The following is a 689-nucleotide window of genomic DNA, read 5'->3' on the forward strand; positions in this document are numbered from 1 at the left end:
AGGGGCGGGGGCGGGCCGCGGAAGGAGCAAGGTCGAGCCGTGAGAGAGGCGACCCGGCGTCGCTTGTGGGGCGGGACGGCGTCGCTTGTGGGGCGGGGCCGGGGCTGTGGCTAGGGGGACAGGACCAGCAGGCTGAGGAGGCGTGGTCGCTCTCAGCCTCGTTGACGTTCGCCAATCCTTGAGCTCGAAGCGGCCGCGGTCCCCGCCTCCCTCCGCTCAGGAAGGAACGCCGCTTTGCTATTGGCTGGCCGAGGCTCGTTCCGGCCGGGGGCGGGCCCCGCGCGGTGGCGGGAAAGCTGAGGCCTCCGCGCTTCCCTGGACCTTAACGAGCTGCGGAAGGCGAATAATACCGGGCCGGCAGCTGGCGCCAGCATGGACGCGGCTGAAGTGGAGTTTTTAGCCGAGAAGGAGCTGGTTACCATTATCCCAAACTTCAGCCTGGACAAGATCTACCTCATCGGGGTAAGGGCTGGGCCGGGCATTTGCCTCCGGACCCCTAGCTCCGGGGAAAGGCCGTAGTGTTGGAGCTTCCGAGGACGCCCGCCTGGTATCCGACTCACCGAGTGGTCGGGGGAGTTCGGTGGGGACCACGAGTGGTCGTGGAGGAACCCTGATGGTCGGGGGGAGAACGGGGTGAGGGACGCCGAGTGGTCGGGGGTGTGGGAAACGGGGTGGGGGACGCCGAGTGG

General features: G+C 68.2%; 1 protein-coding gene across 1 annotated transcript in view; it reads left to right on the forward strand.

The window, feature by feature from the left end:
* Nucleotides 1-227: 227 nt before the first annotated feature.
* Nucleotides 228-689, forward strand: part of GINS2 (GINS complex subunit 2) — a 10,031-nt gene continuing 9,569 nt past the window's right edge. Inside the window, exon 1 of the mRNA XM_029925517.1 lies at nt 228-462. Within this exon, the coding sequence (XP_029781377.1) occupies nt 373-462 (90 nt within the window). The 5' untranslated portion in view covers nt 228-372. The remainder of the gene's footprint in view (nt 463-689) is intronic.

The sequence above is a fragment of the Suricata suricatta genome, chromosome 16, assembly GCF_006229205.1.
Source record: "Suricata suricatta isolate VVHF042 chromosome 16, meerkat_22Aug2017_6uvM2_HiC, whole genome shotgun sequence".
Classification (NCBI taxonomy): Eukaryota; Metazoa; Chordata; class Mammalia; order Carnivora; family Herpestidae; genus Suricata; species Suricata suricatta.